Raw genomic sequence first — 26360 nt, forward strand, 5'->3', positions numbered from 1 at the left:
ATTTTGGTTTTTTTAATGATTATTTTATTGATTTAGAGAGAGAGAAAGGGAGAGAAAGACAGGAACAATGATCTGTTTCTGTATGTGCCCCAACCTGTGATCAAAGACTAAGGATCAAACCCTCTGTGTTTCGGGACGATGCTAACCAACTGAGCTATCTGGCCAGGGCACCCCAGGGCAGTTTAAGACCAACATCTGAGCTTGAGAAACTTTTAAAATAGCACTGTTCTGGGAATGAGACCCAGGCCTGGGCCCCTTCCTGCTGCAAATTAGCTGGTGTGTCCCATCCTCGTTGGGTTCTTGGTTTTCTCATCTCTGAACTAAAGGGGTTAGATGAGATTTGCGAGGACGTTCCCAGATCTGATAGTCTAGCATGGACTCTGAATGCTAAGTATATTTTCATAACCCACCATCAAGTGATGGAAAAAAAGAACTGTTCTGAAGGCTGTCTAAGAGGGACAGTTTCTGAGCCTGTGGCCTCTCTCCTCAGTTCTGTGCCAACACCCTGAGTAAACGGAGCTGGGCTCACACCCAGTCACCCAAGGGCTGCACCCTCCCAATGTTCCAGCCCTGGCAGTCAGGAAACCAGATATGATCATCACAAGGAGAGAGAGGGCAGGTCTCCAGGAGGAGTGTGGGGGCCTCACTTCCACAGCTCCTTGTACCTACACAATGGTGTGCCAAGAGGAAAAACCCAGCCCAGAGTAAGGAGCGGAGTCAGCCCCCACTCATCTTCCTACACCAGTCCCCACCAGATGTTGCTCTGAACAGACCGCAGCTGCTTCCTGTCCTGCCTTATCCTCGGACTGCCTGATGGGCAGCCTATCTTGCCTGAATGCAGAAGTTACTTCTAAGAGTTTGCACAATCATTTCTGAGGCTGAAGATGTAGTTTTAAGACCTTCAAGCTACTATTCATATAGGACTGAACTCAGGCCAACTATCCTGCCCACTGATTGCACTGGGGACAAGCTCTTCACATCTTGGGACAGCTGACCACCTCTGTCAGATAGCAGAGACATTTTATTTCTAACTCTAATAGAACAAAAGAAAAAAAGAAAAGCAAATGATTACACAGCACACACCAAAAGGCCAAACTCAAACTCCAGTATTATACAACAGTTTTGTAATTAAAGCAAAAACAGTTACCAGAAGATCCTCGCAGACAAATGCAAATGCTCTTTCTTTACTAATAGAGAGATGACTAGATTACATAAGAGAGAGGAGGTCCTTCCAAAGGACCAGTCAGAAAGCATTAAGCTACAGAATTTCCTGATGTTACAGAGAAAAGTTACCAAAATTTGCCTTGAGGGCTCCCATTGGCTAAGTCACCTTGAGACCAAGGGAGAAGCATAAAAATGTCACTATTCTGACAGCGCACAGTAATTTTGGTCTAGTGTCCTTTTGTCTTTGAAGGTTGAGGTGGTTCAAAGTGGGGAAGCCCATGCTGGGATCTGCAGGAAGGACCCCCTCCAAGGACTTCCCCTCCACCTGCAGGAAACTTGGAAGCTGCCAAGGACCAAGTCCAAGCAGGATGAGCTATTGTGCCTGGTGACATCCCAACAGAGCAGAAACCTCGGGGCCCATGAATTACTAGCCAGCACGAACCAGCTCCCCAGAACCGGTTTTAAACAGACCTGAAACCAGAGGCCCAGGAGGTGGGGTGCCAATCCCAGCCTTTCATCGTTCATCTCAGACAAAAAATATCCCTGGGGCCTTAGCTCCCAAGCAGGAAGCTTTGGCTTTAAGCAGGAAGACTGGTTCTTCCTCCATCATTTGCTGAAAAGATGAGGCCACCTCATAGGTCAGCGCATCTCAGCAACTCTCCATTAGACCGACATTCCTTGTGCTTCGAGACCCTCAGAGCCCCTCCCCCCAACCTGGGCTCTCTTATCTAGCCAGTCCAGTTCAAACTAGCCCAAGGCCAAAGTGTGGAGTTCTTATCAAGGCCGTATTTTCCACATCTCACCCCACCCCAGCCTGCGCTTCCTGACAAATCTCGGATACTCTATACGCTAGCTCGGTTGTTGAGGGTGGGGGAGATAAGGTATCTTGGGATCTCCACTTCTCTCCATCCCATTAAGACTTCCATCTCTTCCTTACTGCTGCTGTCACCCCCTCTCCTAACGCAACTCAAGCCAAAACTGCAGGATTGTGGCAGCCACACTTCCCCCCAGGTGGAATCACTTCTATCCCTAACGTTAGGGGAACCTCCAGTCCGCGTCTCGAGCGGCACTGATTCGAAGGCCTTCGTCCGAGAAGCTAGGGCCTGGTCCTGCTTCTTCCCGGGCTTCAGCGTCCAGCCCCTCGCCCAATTCACCTGCCGCTAGTCCCGCCCCCAGGAGCTACGATAGGCCCACCCTCAGAGCCCGCTCCCTCATTGGGCCATCTGCCCGTCCCTCCTACGCCACGTCTCCCGGCTCGGGTGAAAGAGGCCCGGGCAGCGGCCTAAGGCACTCGAGAGAGCTGTGAGTCGAAACCTCTACCTGGAAGGGATTTACGTCCACCGGGTCCGCGAAGGGGTTGGTGTCGAAGGCTGACATGGCGGTCGGAGGCCGACAGGCGAGCTCCGCGAACGCTCCTCCTCCGGGCACCGAGACCCAGCGGCTCTCTCCGGGTAGACACGCCACTTCCGGGAGCGAGACAACCGTTCTGGCGCAGGCGCAGCGACCTCCCCAGGGGACGTAGTCCATACGTCACAGACGCCCTGTTACCACTGCCCCCCCCCCCCCCCCCCCCCCCCCCCCCCCCCCGCGGAACCTTAGGTGATACTCCTCTTCCAGTGGCTTGTCTCGGTACCTGGGCTTCCGGGGTTCCCGGGCGTCGCGGGACCAGGGAGCCAGATGCGGGGTCGGAGCTGTTGCCAGATGCCTCTTGGTCTGACAGCGTCCATGTCTGTGTTGGAAACTCCTCAAAGCAGAGTCAGGATTTGAACTCCTTTTCTTTCCCTGGAGGCCAAGTGGGGACGCCCCACTGGTCCAGGCGGGGACGGCAGTGTCCCGGTGACAGGGGCCAGGCAGAGGGGTGCTTTCCTGAGAAACTGACCCCACCGCTGTCCCCCACACTAGCAGAGCTCTGCTGCTTTCAGGCTTTGCCCCCTGATGCCCAGACACAAGATTAGGGCTTGCGCTGGGATTTGAACGTGTGCGTCAAGCATTTGCAGTGACTGTACTCCCACAAACGACTTTATTTATTCATCTTTCTGGCTTTGTTCATCGCTGCCACCACTGAATCCACCTGCCGCTTCCATTCCTTACCCTGGAGTAGTACAGGTCTGCTAAGTGGTCTGTTCATGTTGTAACCAGAGATCTATTTAAAGGGGGCAAAATTATTATGGAACTTTATGTTTAAAATCCTTCATTTATTTGACATAAGGGTCCAAATTCACCTGATCTGTGGTAGCACAGTGGATAGAGCATCTACCTGAAATGCTGAGGTCCCTGGTTCAAAACCCTGGGCTTGCCACATCAAGGCACATACAAAAAGCAATCAATGAGGCCTGACTTGTGGTGGCACAGTGGATAAAGCGTCGACCTGGAATGCTGGGGTTGCCGGTTCAAAACCCTGGGCTTGCCTGGTCAAGGCACATATGGGAGTTGATGCTTCCTGCTCCTCCCCCTGTTCTCTCTCTATCTCTCCCGCTCTCTCTCTCTCTCTAATAAAAATGAATAAATAAAATCTAAAAAAAATGAAAAAAAAAGCAATCAACGAACAACTAATCAATGAAGCAACTATGAATCGATACTTCTCATTCCTCCCCTTCTCTCTCTGTAAAGTCATTAAATCTTTTTTTTTAAGGCTCAAATTCTAAACAGGCAGTGACACAGTGGATAGAGCATCAGCCTGGGATGGAGAGCATCCAGGTTTGAAACCCCAAGGTTGCCAGCTTGAGCGCAGACTCATCCAGCTTGAGCACAGGTCGCTGGCTTGAGCAAGGGGTCACTGGCTGGGCTGCTAAAAAACAAACAAAACCTCAAGTTCTTTAAAAAAAATTTTTTAATGTAGTCATTTTAGAGAGAGAAATTAATTTATTATTTTTTAGCGAGAGAGGGACAGAGACAGGAAGGGAGAGTGTCGGGAGCGGATCCACTAGTGCTGGCTAACAAGGTCACAGCAGAAGAAGATCCACAACTGCTGGTTGACAAAGTCACAGCAGAAGAAGACCAATGGCAGCTGGTTAATAAAGTCACCGCAGTGAAGACTAACAGCTGCGGGTTGACATAATCACCACAAAGGAAAGGCACAATGATACTTCCCCCTTTAGACCTTTTTGAATTAATCTGGCCTTATATCCCCCCTTTTCTGGGTGTGTGCTATCATTTATGGCACAGGGATAATAGTACCGTACTTTCCCTGTAGATTCGTAGTAATATCTTTGGAAATGAGACAGAGGGTGTGAGTTCCACAGAAAAGCCTATAAGCCCCTTGAACTGGGCTCATAGACATAAGAGGCTGGCTATGATATCCCTCATAAAGGGTTAAGTTGGTAGGAGAACTTCTTCTTATTAATCATGTTAGAAAGAATAGATTGTAACTTATGAATAGGTAGGAAACAGTAACTATACACAGAGCACCTTTCAGCCTTCACTTAATTCTTCACTTTTCCTCCCTAGCCTTCTCATGTGGTAAAGAAACTTTCCATTCTTCTTGCATACCTGACCTGCAGGTGGTGGAACACTCTGAGAAAAGTAAAGTTAGAACTTAATTAGTATATGAATATAATAATAAATAAAATTTGACTAGCCTGACCAGGTGGTGGCGCAGTGGATAGAGCGTCGGACTGGGATGCGGAAGGACCCAGGTTCGAGACCCCAAGGTCACCGGCTTGAGCATGGGCTCATCTAGTTTGAGCAAAGCTCACCAGCTTGGACCCAAGGTCACTGGCTCGAGTGGGGGGGGGGGTTACTCAGTCTGCTGAAGGCCTGTGGTCATGGCACATATGAGAAAGCAATCAATGAACAACTAGGGTGTCGCAACGAAAAACTGATGATTGATGCTTCTCATCTCTCTCCGTTCCTGTCTGTCTGTCCCTATCTATCCCTCTATCTGACTCTCTCTCTGTCCCTGTAAAAAAAAAATTTTTTTAAAAAAAAAAAGAAAAAAAAAATTTGACTAGACAATAGAATCCTAGACAAAGTAGAGTTATTAATCAGTACTGACCTTTTGGAAGTTTGTATCAATATTGTTATTGCTGTTCAAGTTACTGTATAATTGTACTTTGAATGACTTATCACCTGATTTATAGTTTATAGAAATGAATTAACTGTTACCTAGAAAATGTAACCATAGTGAAACAAAAACAATGACTAATCAATGTATTCTGAATATCATGTGATTGTAACTTAGTGTATGTGCATAAAAGGAAAGCTAGACCAGCAATAGAGAGAGATGCCTGGCAGTAAATGCTAACTAGAGAATAAAGAGAAAGAAAAGAATTCGGCTCTCTCACTCGATTCGTGCCGACGCCATCTCTTCCTGTGGGACCCCTGGATTCCCCCCGGGGCTGGACCCCGGCAGGAGAGAGATGAGAAGCATGAATTCTTTGTTATGGCACCTTAGTTGTTCATTGACTGCTTTCTCATATGTGCCTTAACCGGGGGCTCCAACAGAGTGAGTGACCCCTTGCTCGAGCCAGTGACCTTGGGCTCAAGCTAGCAACCACAGGATCATGCCTATAAACCCACACTCAAGCTAGTGACCCCATACTCAAGCTGGTGAGTCTGCTCAAGCTGGTGATCTCAGTGACTAAACCTTGGGTCCTCTGCATCCCAGTCTGATGCTCTATTCACTGTGCCACTGCCTGGTCAGGCAGAAATCCACTTATTTATTAATTCATTGGTTGATTCCTGTATGTGCCCTGACTGGGGATTGAACCCGTAACCTTGATGTATCAGAATGATGCACTAACCAATTGAGCTACCTGGCCAGGGCCAGAAGGCCCATATTCTTTTCTTTCTTTAAAAATTTTATTTATTGATATTTAGAGAGAGAGGAGAGAGAAAGAGAGAAACAGAGAAGTGGGTAGTGAGTGGGAAGCATCAACATCTATGTGCCTTGATCAGCAAGCTCAGGATTTCAAACCAGCAGCCTTAGCATTTCAAGTTGACACTTTATCCACTGTGCCACCACAAGTCAGGCCAAAATTCTTTTTTTTGTGTGTGTGTGTGTGTGTGAGAGAGGGACAGATAGGGACAGACAGACAGGAAGGGAGAGAAATGAGAAGCATCAATTCTTTGTTGTGGCACCTTAGTTGTTCATTGATTGCTTTCTCATATGTGCCTTGCGGGGGGGGGGGGCACTACAGCAGAGCAAGTGACTCCTTGCTCAAGCCAGCGACCTTGGGCTCAAGCTGGTGAGTCTTACTCAAACCAGATAAGCCCACGCTCAAGCTGGCACACCTTGGGGTTTCAAACCTGGGTCCTCGGCATTCCAGTCCGACGCTCTATCCACTGTGCCACAGCCTGGTGAGACCAGGCCCAAATTCTTAACTTGGCCTCTTGGTCCTGCAGTATGTGCCCCCACTTAATCTATCCACACTCTTCTTTTGTCCACCCCACCTCATACATTCCAGCCCTCCTAATGGTTTTTTGGTTCTTCAAACTTTCCTTGTTCCCTCCTGTCTCAGGGCCTTTGCACTTGATGATCCTTCTTCCTCATGTGCTCTTAGCCCATGCCCTCATCATCATCTAGTTAACTCCTAATATCCTTCAAATTCAAGCTTAGATGCCCCTTCGGAGTGGCTGCTCTTCATTCTATAGGTTAGATCAGTCCTCTAACCTACCCCTAAACTCATTGTTACCTGTACTTTTTTTTTTTTTAATTTTAATTTTTTCGATTCCCGGCCAGGGCACACTTGAGAAGTGTGAAGCGCCCATTTGCTTCTCCACCCCTCCGCCGCGCTTTCCTCTCTGTCTCTCTCTTCCCCTCCCGCAGCCAAGGCTCCATTGGAGCAAAGATGGCCCGGGCGCTGGGGATGGCTCTGTGGCCTCTGCCCCAGGCGCTAGAGTGGCTCTGGTCGCAACATGGCGACGCCCAGGATGGGCAGAGCATCGCCCCCTGGTGGGCAGAGCATCGCCCCTGGTGGGCGTGCCGGGTGGATCCCGGTCGGGCGCATGCGGGAGTCTGTCTGACTGTCTCTCCCTGTTTCCAGCGTCAGAAAAATGAAAAAAAAAAAAAAAATATATATATATATATATAATTTTAATTTTTTAGTTTATTCATTTTAGAGAAGAGAGAGAGAGAGAGAGAGAGAGAAGAGGGGGAGGAGCAGGAGCATCAACTCCCATATGTGCCTGGACCAGGCAAGCCCGGGGTTTTGAACCGGTGACCTCAGTGTTCTAGGTCGACGGTTTACCCACTGCGCCACCACAGGTCAGGCTGTACTTTTTTTTTTTTTTTAATTTTAATTTTTAATTTATTCATTTTAGAAAGGAGAGAGAGAGGGAGAGGAGAGAGAGACAGAGAGAGAGAAGGGGGAGGAGCAGGAAGCATCAACTCCCATATGTGCCCTGACCAGACAAGCCCAGGGTTTCAAACCGGCGACCTCAGCATTTCCAGGTCGACGCTTTATCCACTGTGCCACCACAGGTCTGTCCTTTTTTTTTCATAATACCTATTGCAGATTGTAAGTACACATGTGTATGGACAGTATTTACTTATGTCTGTCTCTCCCACTAGAGTGTAAGCTCCACAAGGGCAGGAGTAGAATCTGTTTTGCTCACTGTTGTATTTCTGGTGCTAACATAGTACCAGCACATGATAGGCAGTCAGTTAAGTATGTATTTACTATTTCCTTCATCCACTTCTGTTACCTTCCTTGCTCCTGTCTAAATCCCAACTATCCTTTAGGGTCCAGCTCAACTTATCTCCAGGGAATGTCCTCAAGTGGAAGAATGTTTGTGTCCCCTTAGAAATGACCCACCCCTAAACCCTCCACAGCCAGTCCTCCCAAGTAGAGTGTAAAGAAAGAATTGTGTTTCTCCTTTACTACTCACACAGAATACCTCTGTGACCAGACACAGGTTTTATTTGTTTTTTTCCACACTAACTAGTTCTCTGACACCAGCTGGGTGCCATTCAGTTCTGAATGCTAGCTGGAGTTAGCATCAGATCCCACAAGTTAAGGACTCAGTTCCACGTGAGTGCCCCCACTTCAGATGGCAATCGCGTCTCAGATTGTCAACTGTACTTCTATTAATTAGGGCTCCTACCACCCCATTAGGTTCAATAATTTGCTAGAACAGCTTCCAGAACTCAGGGAAACATGTTTACTGGTTTTTATATAATAAGAGATGTTATCAAGAATACAGGTGAGCCTAACCGGGTGGTTGCGCAGTGGATAGAGCATTGGACTGGGATGCGGAGGACCCAGAGACGAGACCCCGAGGTCTCCAGCTTGAGCGCGGGCTCATCTGGCTCACCTTGGACCCAAGGTCACTGGCTCGAGCAAGGGGTCACTTGGTCTGCTGCCGCCCCCACGGTCAGGACACATATGAGAAGGCAATCAATGAACAACTAAGGTGTCGCAACAAAGGACTAATGATTGATGCTTCTCATCTCTCTCCGTTTCTGTCTGTCCCTATCTGATTCTCTCTCTGTAAAAAAAAAAAAAAAATACAGGTGAACAGCTAGTCAAACAGATACATGGGGCAAGGTCTGGGTCCCAAGGGCAGGAACTCCTGTGCCCGTGGAGTTGGAATGCATCACCCTTCTGGCATACGGATATTCACCAATGTGGAAACTTTCCAAAGAGACTTCATAGGCATGGTCATGATTGATAGTTAACTCAGTCTCCCTTTATCCCTCCCTGGGTGATGGAAGGTGGGGCTGAGAGGTCCAAGCTTCCAATCAAGGCTTGGCATTTCTGGTGACCAGCCACATCCTGAGGCTATCTAGGAGCCCACCATGAGTTCTCATTAGGACAGAAAATGTTCCTATCACCCAGGAAATTCCAAGGGATTTAGGTTCCTGTGTCAGAAACCATGGTCCTAGACTAAATAATAGAACCATAATAATAATAATGCCCCTAGCACCTTTATTGCTGAGGAAATTACAAAGGTTTTAGGAGTTCAGACCAGGAGCTGGTTATTATATCACACTATCACCGGCAGCATACAGAGATCTTTGCTGTCTGCAGCCTGAGAGAAAGGTCCTATATAACAAAAGTCCTTGTCTGGCCAACCTACTATCATGGTGAACTGGTGAAGAATGGAACTTGATATCTCCAAAGTAGAGCTGGCCCACCCATCTGTCTCTGAAGACTTCTGTGTTCTGTTCACTTTCTTGTGAGAGAGAGAGACATCATGCATTAATTTACTCATTTACATACTCAACAAGGGAGGAAGTGGAATAGATTGGAACTCTATGCCCTCCGACCAATTACTTAATCTCTGCAAGGCCCATTTTTCTCATCTCTGAAAAAGGGGCTTATGACAGTACCTATCCCATAGGGTTGTTTTGAGAATGAAGTGAGGGAATTCTTGAAGGGGACTTAGCACATGATTTAGTACAAAACAAATAAATGTTAGCCGCGATTATAGCTTGAGCCCTCAGCTGGGCACTGGCAGAAATGTGACATTGAATGAGACACATGATCTGTTAGAGAGAGAGAGGAAAGCAGATCATCACTGGATATAAAGTGTGATCAGTTTTGCTAGAGATAGACAAGCAAGAGGTAAGGGTGAAAGGTTGAAAGGTTCTAGGTTCTCTAAACACCCTAGTTTCTCTTATAGATATATTTTTGTGTGTAGGGAGGGTGGCATGGTATGGAGGCTCTGCTCCAACAATCTTAAATTCTTTCCTTTCTGTGCAGATACTGTGAGGAAGTGAGTGGAACTGGCTTCAATAGTGGTGGTAAGTGGGAGGTGCTCTAAGAACTCTGTGTCTAAACTAATCCTTCATTCTTCTAGAGGTTCATATGGTTGGGAGAGTGGAGATGAGGGGAAGGAAACTTTCAAGGTTGGATGTATGTGAGATGTGCTGTTTGTATGATTCTTGTGTTTTCCATTTTATTTTATTTATTTATTTATTTTTTTGTATGTGTGTTTTCCATTTTAGAAGCTTCCTTTTTTTGTGAGAGATTGGAGGACAGACAGGGTCAGACAGGAACAGACAGGAAGAGACAGAGATGAAAAGCATCAACTCTTTGTTGTGGCACCTTAGTTGTTCAATTGATTGCTTTCTCATATGTGCCTTGACGGGGTGGGGGTGGGGCTCCAACTGAGCCAGTGACCCCTTTTTCAAGCCAGCGACCTTGGGCTCAAGCCAGTGACCTTGGACTTTAAGCTGGTGCCCGTGGGGTTATGTCTATGATCCCACACTCAAGCTGGGGAGCCTACACTCAAGCCCTCAATGTCTGGGTTTTGAACCTGGGTCCTCAGCATCTCAGGCTGATGCTTTATCCACTGCGCCACCACTTGGTCAGGCTTAGAAGCTTCTGTTTTTGTTTTTTATAATTTATTTTATTTTTTAAATTTTTCTGAGGTTGGAAACGGGGAGGCAGTCAGACAGACTCCTGCATGCGCCCGACCGGGATCCACCCGGCATGCCCACCAGGGCGCAATGCTCTGCCCATCTGGGGTATCTCTCTGCTGCAATCAGAGCCATTCTAGCGCCTGAGGCAGAGGCCACAGAGCCATCCTCAGCGCCCGGGCCAACTTTGCTCCAATGGAGCCTTGGCTGCGGGAAGGGAAGAGAGAGACAGAGAGGAAGGAGAGGGGGAGGGGTGGAAAAGCAGATGGGCACTTCTCCTGTGTGCCCTGGCCGGGAATCGAACCTGGGACTCCTGCACACCAACACTCTACCACTGAGCCAACCGGCCAGGGCCAGAAGCTTCCTTTGAAATGCAGGCTGATTTATCTGAGCCAGGGGACTCCAAGGGAGGTTGATGTTCACAGCTGGGCATAACAGAGAAAACATCATCCCCTCTTTTCCCTGGCATGTGTGGTAGAGGCTGTGGGAATCAGTGTAGGGGAAAGAGAAGGGGAGGCAAAGTGTGGACTGGAGCACCTCACTCCAGGTTCACTGGAACTTTGGGTGCTGTGTTTTTGGGCACCTCCAGCTGGCTGCCCTCCTCCTGAGCTATAGACTAGAGGCAGTCTGGATGTCAGAGCCTTTCTCCACAGGATATAGCACGATTGCTCCATATCCAAGGCCCAGCCCAGCCTTTGTCATGTGGTACTCCTAGTGACTCTCCTTGACTTCTGTGTGTTGTGACTTGTGACCAGCTCAGCCTGTGGGAGGAGCTAGTGTTAAGTCCTGCAGTACTCAGGTCAGGGAGGATAAGAGGAGCACCCCGCAATGACTGCTCTGACATCCTACATCACCCTATCTGACCCTCCAGAAAGCCTGTCAGGCCAACATTATTATCCCATTTTACAGAGGAAGAAAGTGAGGCTCAGACAGATTAAGAGTTGTGCATGTGACATTTGCCATCATGATCCAGCCATCAGTGAATCCCTGCTTAGATCATAGCAATTCTCTGTTCAAACCTGCTAATGACTGTGATACTTGGAGTAAAACACAAAGTCTTCAAAACTGCCTTCAAAGTTCTACTCATTGCCTTTCTCTTTCTTTTCTTTTTTTAATATTTATTTGACTTTAAAGAGAGAAAGGGAGAGAGAGAGAGAGAGAGAGAGAGAGAGAGAGAGAGAGAAAGACAGGAACATGGTTCCTGTATGTGCCCTGACCAGGGGTTGAGCCAGCAACCTCTGTGCTTTGGGAGAGTGCTCTAGCTATCTGGCCAGGGCTCATCACCTTTCTTCTCTGACCACCCGATTGGCTCACTGAGCTCCAGCCACACACGCCTCTGTGTTCTTTACTCCACCACATGACTGGCACATTCTCAGGTCCCACCACCTTAGGGCTGGCTGTTTCTTCTGCTGAGAACACTCTCTCCTCCTCATCTCCAAGTCTGTGCTTTAATGTCAGCTTCTCGATGAGGCTCCGAGACATTTTATTTATTTTTATTATTGTTTTTTAAAAATTTTATTTATTCACTTGAGAGAGGAGAGAGAGAGAGAAAGAGGAGACACAAGGGAAGAGGAGCAGGAAGCATCAATTCCCATATGTGCCTTGACCAGGTAAGGCTAGGTAATTTGAACTGGCGACCTCTGCATTCCAGATCTATGCTTTATCCACTGCTCCACCACAGGTCAGGCCCGAGACAGCATTTTAAATTACGCAGACCAGGGGTCCCCAAACTTTTTACACAGGGGGCCAGTTCACTGTCCCATAGACAGTTGGAGGGCCAGACTATAAAAAAAAACAACTATGAACAAATCCCTATGCACACTGCACATATCTTATTTTAAAGTAAAAAACCAAAACAGGAACAAATACAATATTTAAAGAACAAGTAAATTTAAATAAACAAACTGACCAGTATTTCAATGGGAACTATGCTCCTCTCACTGACCACCAACGAAAGAGGTGCCCCTTCCGGAAGTGTGGCAGGGCCAGATAAATGGCCTCAGGGGGTCGCGTGCAGCCCGCGGGCCGTAGTTTGGGGACCTCTGACGCAGACCACCACCCACTCCTTTTTTTGGGGGGGGGGTATCGCTTATTTTTCAACCCACTCTAAGGTCTTATTGCTGTATTATAAGCTCTCTGGTCCTTCGAACAGTCCATGGCATTCATCAGATTCTCGATAAATGTGTCCGGTGGAGGGACAAATTAATGGATACTGAGATCTGAGATTGCCGGTCGGAAACGTCCGAGCCAGAATCCCCTTGGTTGCTCTGGGGTGGGGGAGGGATTCAGGAGTGTGTGGCCTGATCGCAAGGGGTGTGGCCGCAAGAGGAGGCATCTAGGGAACTACATTTCCTATGAAGCTCTGGGCGCAGTGGGCGCGGGTGCTGCCGGGAAGGGTCTACGTGCGGGGAAACCTAGTAGGTGCTATCAGGATGGCGGTTCCACGAGGTGGGCTGTGTGTGGGTGCAGGCGCGCGAGGGGGTGTGTTGCTCCCTGGGCGGGAGGACCCTTCCGACTCGATGGGCCAGGTCGTGCCCCCCCTTGGGCCCTTCGCGGCTGGCCGCGGGCGGAGGTGGGGCTCCTGTGATGGGGTGCTGCAGCACTGCCGACGAAGGTCTGGAGGGAAGACCCGCACCACAGACACTTCGAGAAGGCGTGTGCCGCAAAATATCCCTCCCACTCCCTGCTGTCCCCTCGGCGCAGCTGTCTGCCTCGTCTCTGCACGAAACCCTTACTGCCCGTTTTACAAGTGGGAACACTGAGGTCCGCAGGGGAGAAGGGTTCTCAGCTCACAGCCAACAGAGCCCTTATTTGACTTGATCCCTCAGATACAACCCTCAGCTCAGCTCGTGCCAGGTTTCCCGGGGATAGTGGAGCGGGGCCTCCGGGGCGGGGCGGGAGTTGACCCTCTGTGCCCGCAGTGTTCCCGCTTTCCTGTGTGGTGCAGCAGTATGCCTGGGGGAAGAAGGGTTCCAGCAGCGAGGTGGCTCGGCTACTGGCCAGCAGCGACCCACTGGCCCGGATTTCCGAGGACAAGCCCTATGCAGAGGTAAGAGCTGGGCATATGCAGCCCACTTGACCAGCAGGTGAGACCCAGGGGCTACTCCACTCAACTGGTCTGAGGCAGTCACGTGGGTCACCTGGGAGGGGTGGTGGTACAAAAGTAGCAGGCCTTGCTATTCGGATCAGTGCACGCTGAGGAACCCAGATGGTGGCACCAAAAGAAAGGTTTTCTTATAATAGGCTGGGATTTCCAGATCCTCCTTCCTCAAAGAATTCTTAGCACTTACTGAATTTCTTTTTTTAAAGTTGATTTTAGGGAGAGAAAGGAAGGTGGGGTGGGCCGGAGAGAAACATCAATTTGTTGCTCCACTTATTTATGCATTCATTGGTTGATTCTTGTATGTGCCCTGACCTGGGATCGAGCCCACAACCTTGGAGTATCTGGAGGATGCTCCAAACCAATTGAGCTACCTGGCCAGTGCAGCACTTACTGAATTTTAATTGTTAAAGTGTACTTTGACTAACTCTTTGCTTTTTTTAAACCTAAAATACTCTATATTTTTCCTGCCCATTTAGTAGTGAAACAGTAGGGAGGCTTTAGCATAGGAAGACTGGTATAAGTGAATGCTGATACCTCACAGAGCCATTTGAAAGTCAGAGATTTTCAACGACCTTGACATTACAGGTGTTATTCTCTTTGTTGAGAAGATAAGGAAACTGAGACCCAGAGACAGAAGTAACTAGTCCAACCTTCCCCAGCTGGTTAGAGTCAGACCTAGACTAGAGCCTGGGTGTCTTGACTCCTGGTGTTCTGTGGTCTGCTGCTGCTTCCCTTTATGTCTCTGGTGGCATGAGCATTTATTTTATTTTATTTTTTTAAATATTTTATTTTATTTTTATTTTTTTTGTATTTTTCTGAAGCTGGAAACGGGGAGAGACAGACTCCCGCATGTGCCCGACCGGGATCCACCTGGCACGCTCACCAGGGGGCGTTGCTCCTTGTGACCAGAGCCACTCTAGCGCCTGGGGCAGAGGTCAAGGAGCCATCCCCAATGCCCGGGCCATCTTTGCTCCAATGGAGCCTCGGCTGTGGGAGGGGAAGAGAGAGACAGAGAGGAAGGAGAGGGGGAGGGGTGGAGAAGCAGATGGGCGCTTCTCCTATGTGCCCTGGCCGGGAATCGAACCCAGGACTTCCACACACCAGGCCAACGCTCTACCACTGAGCCAACCGGCCAGGGCCATGAGCATTCATTTATATCTACTCCTGTGAAGCGTGCTTGGGGTTCAGCTGTCCTATAGGGAACAAAGGGTAACTGGGATTAAGGTAGGCAAACCGGTGGTGGTGCTAGATTCTTCCCCCTTTCCTCCCAAATTTCCTGTTTTTGCAGCTATGGATGGGGACCCACCCCCTGGGAGATGCCAAGATTCTTGACAGTCACGTCTTGCAGAAGACCTTAGGCCAGTGGATCACTGAGAACCAGGACTGCTTGGGCTCAAAGGTCAAGGAAACCTTTAATGGCAAGCTGCCCTTCCTCTTCAAAGTGCTCTCAATTGAAATGGCCCTGTCCATCCAGGCACATCCTAACAAGGTATAGAACCAGAGCCAAGCACAATCAGAGTAGAGAAGAGCTTATTATGTTAAGGTGCTCTTATGACTGTTGCTGCTACTTTTACCCCACCCATGCCAGGCTTCAGCTCAGACCTTAATCCAGGCCTGATACTCCTGGTTGAGCTTGGCAAGGCCAGATGCTGGTGACACATACTGGCAGCCAAGCCTATGGGAAACAGACTAGCCTGTGCCAGGGGAGTTTCTCCAAGCTTCTTCCTAAGCTCCCTTCACCCAGCACAGGACTATTCATATCTGACATTTTCCCGCTTGGCCCTCTGGGAAAGTTCACCCTCTGGGGCAGGGCAGGTACCCTAGCTGTTCCTTCAGCTCCAACCCCTAGGGAATCTTTCTGCAACAAGCCCCTGAGTCACATTATGAGCATTTGTCTAAACTCCCCATTTCTAGATGGGCAAAGTAAGACCAGAGAAGTGAGGGATTTGCCCAGTCATACAGCTTTGCTGCAAACCAGCATGGCTAGTAATTCTAGGTCCTGAGTGGGAACGGCACAGAATTAAGAAAATAGGCTTAAAGAGAAAAAAGCTGGGCTTGGGAGTACTCTTTGCAACGCAAAAGATAGCTTACAAAATAGCCCTGGCCGGTTGGCTCAGTAGTAGAGCGTCAGCCTGGCGTGCAGAAGTCCCGTGTTCGATTCCCGGCCATGGCACACAGGAGAAGTGCCCATCTGCTTCTCCACCCCTCTCCCTCTCCTTCCTCTCTCTCTCTCTTCCCCTCCTGCAGCCAAGGCTCCATTGGAGCAAAGATGGCCCATGCTGGGGATGGCTCTGTGGCCTCTGCCTCAGGCGCTAGAATGGCTCTGGTTGCAGCAGAGCGCTGCCCAGGATGGGCAGAGCATCGCCCCCTGGTGGGCAGAGCGTCGCCCCCTGGTGGGCGTGCCGGGTGGATCCTGGTTGGGCGGGCGCATGCGGGAGTCTGTCTGACTGTCTCTCCCCGTTTCCAGCTTCAGAAATATACAAAAAAAAAAAAAAAAAAAGATAGCTTACAAAAAAGGCAAGTCTCAGCCTGACCTTTGGTGGCGCAGTGGATAAAGCATCGACCTAGACGCTGGTTTGAAACCCTGCACTTGTCTGATCAAGGCACACGTGGGAGTTGATGCTTCCTCTCCCCCCTTCTCTCTCTCTTTCTCTCTCTCTCTCTCAAAAAAATGAATAAAAAGAAAGAAAAAGATTTAAAAAAAAAGGCAAGTCTCCACCCCCCTACCTACTTTATTTATAGGGCAAAGTGAAGTCATTAGCAAATCAAAGAGATCATTAAAACAAGTCACATTTCTAAGGCAACCCAAAAATTCTCCCAGGTGTAGAAAACCCTCACCATATTAACATTTTAACTTCACAAAACAAAGGATAAAAAGAAAACAGCCTTCAGTCTCTCTAAGGGAGTTGGAGGATAGGACTAATACAAACAATCCAGCATCACAGCTAACTTGGATGTGTGGAGAAAAACCTAGCCTTTAGCGACTTAATTAAACAAGTGAAGTGGGGGATAGGGATGAATGCAAATACTCAGCTTCATTGCCAATATGGAGGAGTTGGGGGGAGAACTTAACCTTTTGCTAAGCCTTGAACTACAAGAGCTTTTTTTTTTTTTTTTTTTTTTTTTTTTCTTCTTCGTATTTTTTCTGAAGCTGGAAACGGGGAGAGACAGTCAGACAGACTCCCGCATGCACCCTACCGGGATCCACCCGGCACACCCACCAGGGGCGATGCTCTGCCCCTCTGGGGCGTCACTCTGTTGCGACCAGAGCCACTCTAGCGCCTGGGTCAGAGGCCAAGGAGCCATCCCCAGCGCCCGAGCCATCTTTGCTCCAATGGAGCCTTGGCTGCGGGAGGGGAAGAGAGAGACAGAGAGGAAGGAGAGGGGAGGGGTGGAGAAGCAGATGGGCGCTTCTCCTGTGTGCCCTGGCCGGAAATCGAACCCGGGACTTCTGCACGCCAGGCCGACGCTCTACCACTGAGCCAGCCGGCCAGGGCCTACAAGAGCTTTGCTACTTGTAGTCTCCCACACAGCTTGTTTGTGTCAGAGCATGGCCTGGTGTTTGGGTTTCCTGATTTGTAGTCAAGGCCTCTTAAAGTCTACCCCAGCTCTTGCCCATATTTGGACCATGCCTCTGCCCTGGGTCAGCTGAACCTGGAGTTTCTGCATTATGCCTTGACTGGACTTGTTACGAGAAGTAGGAAGCTGTTGCATTCTGGTGACTGGGGAGGGTAGGGAACAAGGCCTGGGTGGGGCTTGTGTCCTACTAGGTGATAGCTATACCTTGACCATTCTCTTCTTCCCCTGGTCATTCCACAGGAGCTAGCAGAGAAGCTGCACCTCCAGTCTCCACAACACTACCCTGATGCCAATCATAAGCCAGAAATGGCCATTGCCCTCACCTCTTTTCAGGCCCTGTGTGGCTTCCGACCAGTTGAGGAAATTGTGACTTTTCTGACAAGTAAGGTTGGGCAAGATGCTGAGAGCATGCATATTGGGCCTACGATGCTTGGTCAACCCAGGGCAGAGCTGGAACAGTGGCCAGGAACAGAGAGGTAGAATGTCACAGGAACTGAAGGACTGGTTGGCCTCATGAATTGTAGTTTTTCTTTTTTAAAATTTTATTTACTGATTTTTTAGAGAGACAGAAAAAGGGGCTTGGGGGAGGAGCAGGAAGCATCAGCTCCTAGCAGCTCCTAGTAGTTGCTTCTCGAATGTGCCTTGACTGGGCAAGCCCTGGGTTTTGAACCAGTGACCTCAGCATTCCATGTTGATGCTTTATCCACTGCACCACCACAGGTCAGACTGGCTTCATGAATTCTTGAAGCCACTGAGATAATCCTATGAAACCAGGCTTAGGTGCGGTCTTGCTGAGGTCTGGTGGTGAGTGATCAGTTTTCACTGCCTGACTCCTTAGTTGGGGCTGAGATTGGGTAGGCCTCCTGCAACTACCCACTTCCTTGTGTTCCATCTTACCATTCCTGATACGGGCCCTGGCCTGTCCTTCCTGCAGAGGTGCCTGAGTTCCAGTTTCTAATTGGAGACGATGCAACAGTGCAGCTGAAGCAGAGCCTGAGCCAGAGCTCCCAGGCCATGGCTACTGCCCTGCAGACCTGTTTCTCCCACCTGATGAAGAGTGAGAAGAAGGTGGTGGTGGAGCAGCTCAACTTGCTAGTAAAGCAGATCTCACAGCAAGGTGAGTGTCATCGGAGGCCTGGGGGCAATGTCCTGTCCTGGGTCCCTGGCATAGGCACAGCTGTGTGCACAGGGTTCTCAACCTACCTTTTTACTCAAATGGAACACTAAAATAGGCCCAACTTAGATGGCTGTTGGTGATTTAGCTTTTTTTTTTTTTAAGTTTTGATTCTAGAGAGAAAGAAACATTAACTTCCTATTCTACCCATTTATGTTTCCAATGGTTGATTCTTATATATGTGCCCTAAGTGGGGGTCGAACCCACAACCTTGTGTGTCAGGATGATAACGCTCTGACTGAGCAAATAGGCCAGGGCCCAGCATTTCTTTCTTAGTCTTTGTGGAGCAGGGTCATAGATTGAATAATGCTTCCTAACTGGCTGGAGACAGACTGGCCTGGAAGACAATTAGGATGTCTTTACCTAGGCATTCTGAGATTCCCCCAGCCCTGCAGCTGCCTCCAGTGGATGGATTTGTACTTTTGGGCTAGATAGTAGGAAGAGGGAAGGGGATCCTTTCTCTCCTCTGTAGTCCTGATGCCCAGAGCTCTGAATTAGTAAATCTTAAATATGTGCTTTGTGCCCAGTCTTTACTAAGGAGTGTTCAGGAAGTGATTGTGGTAGGTGTGGTCACCTTTGGATTGGAAAAACTACAGGATAGTGGAAAACAAGGCAGAATGGACTCTAAGCTGTGAGCTTATGTGGCACATGTGATGAGTCCCTGGCTCCTCCAGATGAACCCAGAACTTTTATGGTTCTGTCCCTGAACATTTTCCTTGCTGCCTTTGAGCCACAAGGAACTATTTTGCCCAAGCCTACCTATGTTTTGTTGTCTGCTTGCATGCCTATCCCTTTAGGGATTCTTGCCCTCACAGCAGAACTGATTCCTCCTGCCTAGAGATTCTGTAGCACCCTGTTCCTATGTCAGATACAGCCCTTAGCACCTGTGAGCCTATGTCGTGTGCATACACAGGCTGTGGACCTGTCTCCTTGACCTTTACGTGTCCCCAGTGCTAAGCACAGAGTAGGCATTCAGCTGTCTGTATGAACTCAGAACCCTCCGATCCAGACCATCTGTTTTCTTCATTGTGGCACTGAACACCCAGCTTTACTTACAAATATCCTCCCTCCAAAGCATTCAAGACAACTCATCCCCGACCCCCCCCCCCCCCCCCCCACACACACACACACACTCCCTGCCCATTACCAAGAAGCCTTCCCTCACCACTCTAGCCCAAGCTAAGCTCAGCCTGCCCTGGTCAGTCTGCAGGACACATTTTGGCCCTTGGTGCATTCATTTTGCCTCATGCTATCTGAGGTGGGTGCCCAGCCTTCTTGGTTTTCCCGTAACAGTAATTTTCTGAGATACAGTACTCTTTCTTTTTAATTATTGATTTTAGAGAGAGGAGAGAGAAAGGGGGGGAGGAGTGGGAGGTATCAATTTGCAGTTGCTTGTTGTATAGGTTTCAAACCCATACAAGGTTTCAAGCTCAGGGTTTGAAACCGGAAACCTCAGCATTCCAGATACACTTTATCCACTGCGCCACCACAGCAGTACTTTTCAGTGCTGAGAAAGGGAAAGGCCTGAGTCGGGATGCCTGGAACTCTTGAGTTACATCTGAACTAGATTTTGAGCTCCTAGAGCAGTGGTTCTCAACTAAGGGACATTGGCCACTGTCTGGAGACAGTTTTGGTTGTCAGAACCTGGGTTGCAATGAAAGTGGTATCTTGTGATGGAACCCAGGGATGGTACTAAATATCCCACAATGCATAGGACAGCAGCCACAACAAAGGATTATCTGGCCCAACATGTCCGTAGTGCTGAGGTTGAGAAATACTTTCCTAGAAACGCCACTCTAGTTCTTTTCATGCTTAGTATAGTGCTAGGCACATAGATGGTCAAAATGGGAAACATGGCATCTCTGCAGGCTGGAATATCAAGAAAGGCTGGTCCCCAAGAGGCTGGGCAACCATGTCCACCATTTTCTAGATTCCTTTGGGCAGGGACTTGCTCAGGACTCCCTGGCTAAGGTGAGGCTGTGAAGTCTAAATGACCTTGGGGTGCTCTGTGACCTTCAGTGACTGCTGGAAACAACGTGGAAGACATCTGTGGGGAGCTCTTGCTGCAGCTGCACCAGCAGTATCCAGGTGACATTGGATGCTTTGCCATCTATTTCCTGAACCTGCTTACCCTGAAGCCAGGCGAGGCCATATTTCTGGAGGCCAATGTGCCCCATGCCTACCTGAAAGGAGGTAAGCCGCAATGAAGCAGGGAGCCTCACTGCCACATCCCGGTTTAGGCCATGTTTCCCCATCCAGGTGAATGGGGAGGACTTACGGTCCTATCCAGCTTAGCAGGGAAGAGGCGAGTAACTAATGTCAGGTGATGTCAGACACTGCTTTAATCCTCACACTAACTCCATGAGGTTGTGCATTCTCACATTAAACCCTGTCTACATATGGGAACCACAATTTGAACCTAGGCTGCATGGGACCAAGGCTGTTCTCTCACTTGCATCATACTGCCTTCATGTTTGTTCTGTCATTCCAGAGATTTTACATTAAAATACACGTTTTCAGAGGGTGCTGGCCATACATCTATTTGTGGATAGGATTTTGTGGGAGAACTAGTCTGAGGAGGGCTGAGGCTCCGCCAAGGGTGAATGTGACTATCCCTGATAATAGCAGGTGACCTGTCTCGTTTTTGGTGTGATATTCTCCCAGAGAATGCAATTCCCACATTTTTACCTAACATCAAGGGGTTCATGGTGCTCAAGTTATGACTAGACATCCTTCATCAGCTTAGCACATGACAATTCTGTCTCCAGACTGTGTGGAGTGCATGGCATCTTCAGACAATACAGTACGTGCTGGCCTAACACTCAAGTTCATTGATGTGCCAACTTTGTGCGAAATGCTCAACTACACCTCCAGCCCCAGCAAGGACAGGCTCTTTGCTCCAACACGGAGTCAGGAAGACCCCTACCTTTCTCTCTATAACCCCCCTGTACCAGACTTCACTGTTATGAAGATGGAGGTGAGTTGGGGGCCATGGTGGGAGGAAATCTGGCAAGGGCCACATTACGTCCTCTACCTGGGTTGGGTTTCCTTTCTGTGAAGTTCATTTGGTGAGAGATGTCCAGGGGCCTGCCCACTCCTCTCTGTACTAGGGACCAGGTGTAGGCCTCTGTGCTTGACAAGAGCCTGAGCAGTGGGAGAGAAGGTGGCAGAGCTATCCCTCACTGCTCTTGGAGTGGTCCTGTGCTGTAGAAAGTGTGAGGTCCGCCATTCTTGTTTCTTCACACCTAGGTGCCTGGATCAGTCACCGAGTATAAGATCTTGGCACTGGACTCCGCCAGCATTCTCCTGATGGTGCAGGGCACAGCAACAGCCAGCACGTCCACAGCCCAGGAAGTTATCCCCCTGCATCGTGGTAGAGTGCTCTTCATTGGAGCCAATGAGACTGTCTCACTGAAGCTCACTGTGCTGGAGGACTTGTTGATGTTCCGTGCCTGCTGTGTGCTGTAGAGGCCACAGCCATCCTGTCTCTGCTGCCCAGTCACCCCAAATCCTGTCTAGCCTTACCTCCTCAGGCCCAGCCCAGACTCCTTTCCTGCTGTGGACTCTGAGTATTCCCTGGAAGAGCTGGTGTAGAGCAGTGAGCTCAAAGGTGGTGACTCCCATGCAGGCCTGAGCTGTACTTTCTTCCTGTGAGGACAAAGGCCAACACTCCACTTGTGTCCTCTTTACACCTGAGTCAGATTCGGTGCAGGAGAGCAGCTGTTTCACCTACTGTATTAGGCTGGTGAAATCTGTGATTAGCTCACCATCAGTTCCAGCAAAAGGGTATGTGTCTGATTTCTAGGAATGGGGTTCTGGCCCTGGGGTGCCCATTTCCTCACAGCAGAGCAGTGAAAGGATAGGCCTTTGGTCCAGTGTTGGTCCTTATCACCCTGTTGCTTTGTGAAAGCAATTAAAGATTGCTGTGTTAAGGCTGTGGGGTGAAAGGCACTGAGCCTTTGGTGGTCATCTCTGAAATAGATAGGCTAGACATAAGAGCCCTTTTCTAGGAAGGCATAGGAGAAGCAGCTAGCTAGCTTCAGCCTCTGGTGCACAGTTTGCAGACAGGCTTTGGGCTCTCTGGCCCTGCAGACACTGGAATGCTGGCTTAAAGAGCAAGAATCTTCTTCAGTATTTGAGCTGACTTTTGGCAGAGGTCAGCCTGTGAAGGCCAGCAGGCTGAGCCTGGCCACACCCACTCATCTGCATACTGTCTGATTGCTCTGGGGTTATACAGCTGAGTACATGTCCCAGACTATATGGCCTGGCCCTTCACAGAAGAACATTTTTCAGTCACTTCTGTGGAGCACATTGAGCCATTGCAGATAGAGGGACAGGACAATCCAATTTGTATTGTGAAAAGCAACCTATCTTTTCCAAACTGGCAGAAGTGCCTAGGAAGGCATGCCCTTGCACCTCCCCTCTGAGGTGAGACACTTCTACAGGAGGCTGCAGTTGTCCGCTTGCCACTGAAGAGTCTAAGCAACAGTCTGATCTTATTGCCCCAAACTAAGCAGAGACCCAACTGTTGGTTTCCTCCTGTGGAGTAAGGGTTTAGACTCACAAAAGGATCTTCCTGGGCTGTAGTCGGGCCCACACTAGACTTCCGGTACAACTGAATTCTAGAAAACTCCCCTCAAAAAAAGTTTGGCCTTTGGATTTTGGGGGCTTAGAAAAAGACCTGGGGAAAAAGGATCTGCTAAAGGAGCTCATTGTAAAGAGAGGGGATGTGCAGAGGCTGATTCCATCTGTGGCTGCCAGTGGTGAGGAGGCCAGAAAGTGATGCCCACTGGGAACAGCGGAGAGGAGGTCCTAGGAGGAACAGTTGCAGTTGGGGCCATTAGGCTGTTTCTTTGTTCCAGAACTCAGAAGAGACAATGTCTGCAGTCTAGGCCTTGCATAAAAACCCTATTGCCACAGAGACAGCTCAACTAGCATGACTGTATTTATTATTAACTTAGATAGCTGTAGAGGCCTAAGCCAAGAATTCTGTAGAATACTTTAAACATATAAAGGACCACTCCCACTGGTGAGATAAGCCTGCATACATCCCTGTCCCCAGAGTACAGAACACCCAGCACTCTCAGTTAAGGCAGTCTGGCTCTGGGAACTTGACTGCTTTCTGGTGACCGACATTAACCTCTGGCCCCAAACAACAGACTTCCTATCCTGCCTCACTGCACATTTCAGGTTCCTACAACTTTTTCCACAAAGGTAATGCCCCACTCACAACCAGCTCTGGAACATTGTTTCAGAACATCTGCAGGCCCTCTGCAATGGCAGATTATCTCCTTAGGGGCGCTGGGAGTTGGCACCACTTCCTCTCCCCATCCTGTCTGTGAGCCTTAGTCAATGTCAGAGCCCACATAGCTTAGCCAGTGTACTTCGCACCCATGGCTACTTTCAGATTTAAAAAAAGCTGAATAAGAAGGGACCTGATGCTCCCTGCCTCCTGCTGGTAACCAAAATCTGCTGGCTTTTGGGCCAACCTTGAGCTCAAAGACTGGATGCAGAACCTAGCGAACCATGGTGTTGATGAGTAGCAACAGTTAACCAGAGGTCCTTGGTCTTGGGTTCCTGTTGTCACCCTTAACCCCAAGCAGCTGCCAAATGATTGGGCTATTCTGCCCAGTCCTAACCAACTCGCCCAAAGAACTGCTCCACACTTGGCTGCCACAGCCACTTTCTGGCATCCACTGGGTTTCCCATTACAGTGTATTCCTTTACACTGTCCTATATCTGTGCCCTCTGCAGAAACCAGAAAGGCCTGGATATAGTCTCTGGATGGGCAAGGGTTCAGAATGGAGACATCATTCCCATTGAGCATTTGCAAAGTGCACCTGTGTAGAGCTGCAGAGCCCCATTCCAGAATGGAATAACCACCCCGCTCCCCTATCCCAGACCCCAACGTGAGATGCCTCTAGTCCCTGTCCCATCTTCCTCTTGCTGTGACACTTAAAGACTCTAGAATACAAGTCAGCCACAGTACTCTGGATACAGTACTCTCAGCTTTCTAAGATTGGAGAAAAGCATTGAGATAGGTGCGTTAAGCACTTACCGGTTACTCTTGGGAGGCTAGCTGTCTGGCAGATACGGCTTTTTTTTTTTTTTTTTTAAGATTTTATTGATTTTACAGAGATAAGGGATGGGGGGAGTGAGTATCACTCATAGTTGCTCCACTTTAGTTGTTCATTGGTTGCTTGTTGTATGTGCCTTGACCAGGCAAGCCCAGGGTTTCGAACCAGCAACCTTAGCATTCCAGGTTGGTGCTTTATCCACTGCACCACCACAGGTCAGGCAAATGATATGGCCTTTTTATCTGACACTTAGTCTTCAGTCAGCTCATGTAGTGGCAGAGGATGTCAATACCTTCCCTCCTATGAGTCAGCAGACCAGGTACTGTCCCACATGGGGCCACCCTCTACTGACTACCATGCCCCTTTGGGAACCCTGTCCACTCCCACTTAGTCTTCACCATGTTTCTAAGTAAAGCAAAACAAAACATTGTCAAACTAAATTCTAGGGAAAGGCGTGCTTTAGCAAGAGATGCTAATAGGGGTCATAGGGGGGGGATTATGCCATCTTTGCTGTGTTCACATTGGGGGCTGAGAGAGGGCATGTTATACCCGGAGGTTTATTGTAAAAAGTCCAATCCTGAGTATCCACTGTGAGGCCCATGCTATAGTCAGAATCTGGAGAGCTGGACACAATGGTCCACAATGGGGCAAAGAAGACCCTCTGCAATGGCAGATTATCTCATCAGGCAGGGCACTGGGAGGTTGCACCACTTCCTCTCCCCATCCTGTCTGTGAGCCTTAGTCAATGTCAGAGCCCACACAGTTTAGCCAGTGTACTTCGCACCCATAGCTACTTCATGTTTTAAAAAGCCGAATAGGCCTGACCAGGCGGTGGCACAGTGGATAGAGCGTAGGACTGGGATGCAGAAGGACCCAGGTTCGAGACCCCAAGGTTGCCAGCTAGAGCGCAGGCTCATCTGGCTTGAGCAAAAAGCTCACTAGCATAGACCCAAGGTCACTGGCTTGGGCAAGGGGTTACTCGGTCTGCTGAAGGCCCACGGTCAAGGCATATGAGAAAGCAATTAATGAACAACTAAGGTGTCGCAACGAAAAACTGATGATTGATGCTTCTCGTCTCTCTGTTCCTGTCTGTCTGTCCCTATCTATCCCTCTCTCTGACTCTGTCCCTGTAAAAAAATTAAAAAAAAAAAAATTTTTTTTTTGAGATTATAAAAAAAAAAAATGCTGAATAGGAAGGGACCTGATGCTCCCTGCCTCCTTCTGCTGATAACCAAAATCTGCTGGCTTTTGGGCCAACCTTGAGCTCAAAGATGATGCAGAATCTAGCTAAGACCAAGGCAAAGGAGGGCGACCACAGAAAGACACACATGCACCCAGCAGAGCATTTTTTTCTGATTAGGGCTAACCAGAGTCACTAAATCTAGTCAGATCAGTTAGGGATACTCTGGGTCCAGAATAGTCTGGAAGCCTTGATCCTGCTGCGTCATTAAGCAAGCAGCTGTCTTCCTGACAACAGACATGCACAACCAAGAGGGCCAAAGGGCCTGCTTTATGCTCTTGAAGGGCAAACACGTCTTGGAGCTGGGAAGATAAGAGCTTACGGAATTTCTTGAACTGGTCCCACATATTTAAATTCTTTTTCAAAGATCCAAAGCTGCAAGCCACAAAATGCTATTCCCTGCTTCTAAACACCACCACCCAGCACACATGGGCATAGAAGCTCTTTTTCCCCTAAAGAGCATGGCAACAAATACCAGTCTGAATGTCTGCAAGTGTTTTCCTTAGCCATCTTTGTCACTCAACATAGAGCCAGCATTCCTCTATTCCTGCCCTAATTAAAGTGGTTTCACCAAACTGCTCCAACAGCATAGGCAAACTGCAGAATTCCACGTATCACCCTATCACCAAGATGGGGCCTCTGCCTGAAAAGCACCAGGTAAAGATTAACTGAAGGTCACTGACTTCCCAGAAGGTCAGTACCACAAATGATTCTGGAGC

The 26360-nt window shown here is 48.9% G+C and overlaps 2 protein-coding genes across 5 annotated transcripts in view; one reads left to right on the forward strand and one right to left on the reverse strand.

The window, feature by feature from the left end:
• Positions 1-2665, reverse strand: part of SCAMP2 (secretory carrier membrane protein 2) — a 31133-nt gene extending 28468 nt beyond the window's left edge. Inside the window, exon 1 of one of the 2 annotated variants that reach the window (XM_066278189.1) lies at positions 2485-2665. In XM_066278189.1, the coding sequence (XP_066134286.1) occupies positions 2485-2541 (57 nt within the window). In that variant the 5' untranslated portion in view covers positions 2542-2665. The remainder of the gene's footprint in view (positions 1-2484) is intronic. The other variant, XM_066278188.1, reaches the window with a different exon arrangement.
• A 10146-nt stretch (positions 2666-12811) lies between these two features.
• Positions 12812-22094, forward strand: MPI (mannose phosphate isomerase). Of its 3 annotated transcripts, none has more exons than XM_066278191.1 (8): positions 12812-12885; positions 13390-13517; positions 14860-15060; positions 17391-17532; positions 18085-18267; positions 20344-20517; positions 21093-21301; positions 21574-22094. In XM_066278191.1, coding segments are annotated over exons 1-8 (1257 nt in total). In that variant the 5' UTR covers positions 12812-12884; the 3' UTR covers positions 21793-22094. The 3 variants fall into 3 exon arrangements, with proteins under 3 accessions (XP_066134288.1, XP_066134287.1, XP_066134289.1); XM_066278190.1 differs by having other exon boundaries at positions 12837-12916; XM_066278192.1 differs by lacking the exon at positions 14860-15060 and having other exon boundaries at positions 12837-12916.
• The last annotated feature ends 4266 nt before the right edge of the window (positions 22095-26360 follow it).

Source organism: Saccopteryx bilineata, chromosome 4, assembly GCF_036850765.1.
Source record: "Saccopteryx bilineata isolate mSacBil1 chromosome 4, mSacBil1_pri_phased_curated, whole genome shotgun sequence".
Lineage (NCBI taxonomy): Eukaryota > Metazoa > Chordata > Mammalia > Chiroptera > Emballonuridae > Saccopteryx > Saccopteryx bilineata.